The 1995-nt window shown below is 44.9% G+C and overlaps 1 protein-coding gene across 8 annotated transcripts in view; it reads right to left on the bottom strand.

Moving 5' to 3' along the window:
• The window catches only part of LOC106812224 (FERM domain-containing protein 3-like), a 51358-nt gene extending 49579 nt beyond the window's left edge, over positions 1-1779 (bottom strand). For all 8 annotated transcript variants that reach the window (XR_001394303.1, XR_001394304.1, XR_001394305.1 and 5 more), the window contains exons 1-3: positions 1737-1779; positions 660-836; positions 75-198 (exon numbers count right to left, since the gene is read on the bottom strand). Coding sequence is in view for 1 of the 8 variants with exons in the window: in XM_014816056.1 (XP_014671542.1) it covers positions 75-198; positions 660-836; positions 1737-1743 (308 nt within the window). In the remaining 7 variants the exon portion in view is untranslated. The remainder of the gene's footprint in view (positions 1-74; positions 199-659; positions 837-1736) is intronic.
• Between the last annotated feature and the right edge of the window lie 216 nt (positions 1780-1995).

Below are 1995 nucleotides of genomic sequence, written 5' to 3'. Positions count from 1 at the left end.
TGAGCTGAGCTTAATGATACCCACCTGAGCTGAGCTTAATGATACCCACCTGAGCTGAGCTTAATGTTACCCACCTGAGCTGAGCTTGGTGAATCTCAGCAATCTTCTCCTCCTGCTTGGGTGTCTGCTTCAGCAGGACCTTGAACTCTGACACGTATCCCTCCTGATGTACGTCTGGGTCGTAGTCTCCAAGCTCAGCTGCATCACAAAGCCATATATCAGTAGGGAAGCACGGATGCTGGGAGTGCAGAGATGTAGGATGACTTCAGAGATGCTGGGATGCTGTGATGCTGGGATATTGGGTAGTAGTGATGCAGAGATGTGGGAATGCAGAAGGGATGCATGATGTAGTGATACATACAGGCAGAGATGCGGGGATACAGGGACGTTTCATGTCTATGAATAAAACACCAATGTATTAACAAACTATCCTGTTTTGCTTCTTTTTCATCTCTCCATATTTTTCCGCTCATTCTATTTTTCTCCTTCTCTCTTCTCCCCCACTTTCTTCCTCCCTCTTCCTTCTCTTTCTTCTCCTGTCCCTCCTCTGTCCCATATCCCTCCCTCCTTCCTCCTGCTCCCCTTCCTTCTCCCTCCCCTCTCCCTCGCCTCTCCCTCCCTCCTTCCTTCCTTTCCTCCTCCTCTTCCATCACACTCACACTGTATGACGTGCGCGGCGAGCCAGGCTGAGTCGCTGGGAGAGCAGAACAATCTGCCGTGGAGCAGGTCCCTGCGCATCTGCAGGAACAGCTGGTAGCGCGTGATCTCCTCCTGCAGCTTGCTCGGGTCCGGCGGATAGAACTTAACTCGGAAGCAGAAGATGTACGGCTCATGACCTACGAAACGTCAAACCAGTGGTCAACGTGACGACTATACGACATTACGAATGAATGCCATAGGTGGTTACAGTGGCATAGTTACAACAGAACAATGGGAACTCAATTACTTTAGAGTAAGACATCATTAGAGTGAGTAAGACATCATCAAAGTACCACCTAGGTAGAAAGGTTAAATCAGTCGTGAACGTGATGACTATATATGACATTGCAGATGCATACCAAAAACAGAACAACCAGAACTAAATTACTACAGAGCAAGACATCATTAGAGTGAGTAAGACATCATCAAAGTACCACCTAGGTAGAAATCTTAAATCAGCCGTCAACGTGATGACTATATATGACGGTGACTAATATGACAGTAGGGATGAATGCCAAAAACAGAACAACCAGAACTAAATTACTATAGAGTAAGACATCATTAGAGTGAGTAAGACATCATCAAAGTACCACCTAGGTAGAAATCTTAAATCAGCCGTCAACGTGATGACTATATGACGGTGACTAATATGACAGTATGGATGAATGCCAAAAACAGAACAACCAGAACTAAATTACTATAGAGTAAGACATCATTAAATAGAGTGAGTAAGACATCATCACAGTACCTAGAACGTAAATAGTAAGAAGTACTGAGACCTACTTTAATAGAGTGAAGTTAGGGTAAGGTTGGTTTAGGGCGGTTACAGTTCGGGTGAGAATAATGATGTATGTACAAGGATTCTAATAGCATAGATTAAACATTAAATTAATTTTTTCTCTTTTTTTTCATTATATAAAAATAAATATTTAAATAATAAATAAATATAAGCAAGAACGAAGCCGCACGGCACTGAACACAGGGTCTACCAATCAATAAGCCAGCACGCTACTCCCACACCCAGGCAACTCTTAGCCCTTTCATCTGCCTCAAAGATGGTCTTCACAGGCCGTCCAGCCATCTGAAAGACGACAGAGAGAGCGGTAGGAAGAATTATAAACGACAGCAGCTTAAAACTGACTGAGGAGAAACATTCACAACGGAGCGGGGGGGCGGGGGGGTATCGAACGAAAATGGGAGACGACCTCCCTTGAGGGCATGTCGACAAGGAGATGTTCTGGCGATCAATTGAGTTGCGGCGTTGCGCTTCCCACCCATCTCTCTTCCGTATATTCC

This window comes from Priapulus caudatus, unplaced genomic scaffold (assembly GCF_000485595.1).
Source record: "Priapulus caudatus unplaced genomic scaffold, Priapulus_caudatus-5.0.1 Scaffold622, whole genome shotgun sequence".
In the NCBI taxonomy this organism is placed as follows: Eukaryota; Metazoa; Priapulida; class Priapulimorpha; order Priapulimorphida; family Priapulidae; genus Priapulus; species Priapulus caudatus.
The sequence above is the reverse complement of the archived record's forward strand: the minus strand, read 5'-3'. Positions and strand labels throughout refer to the sequence as shown.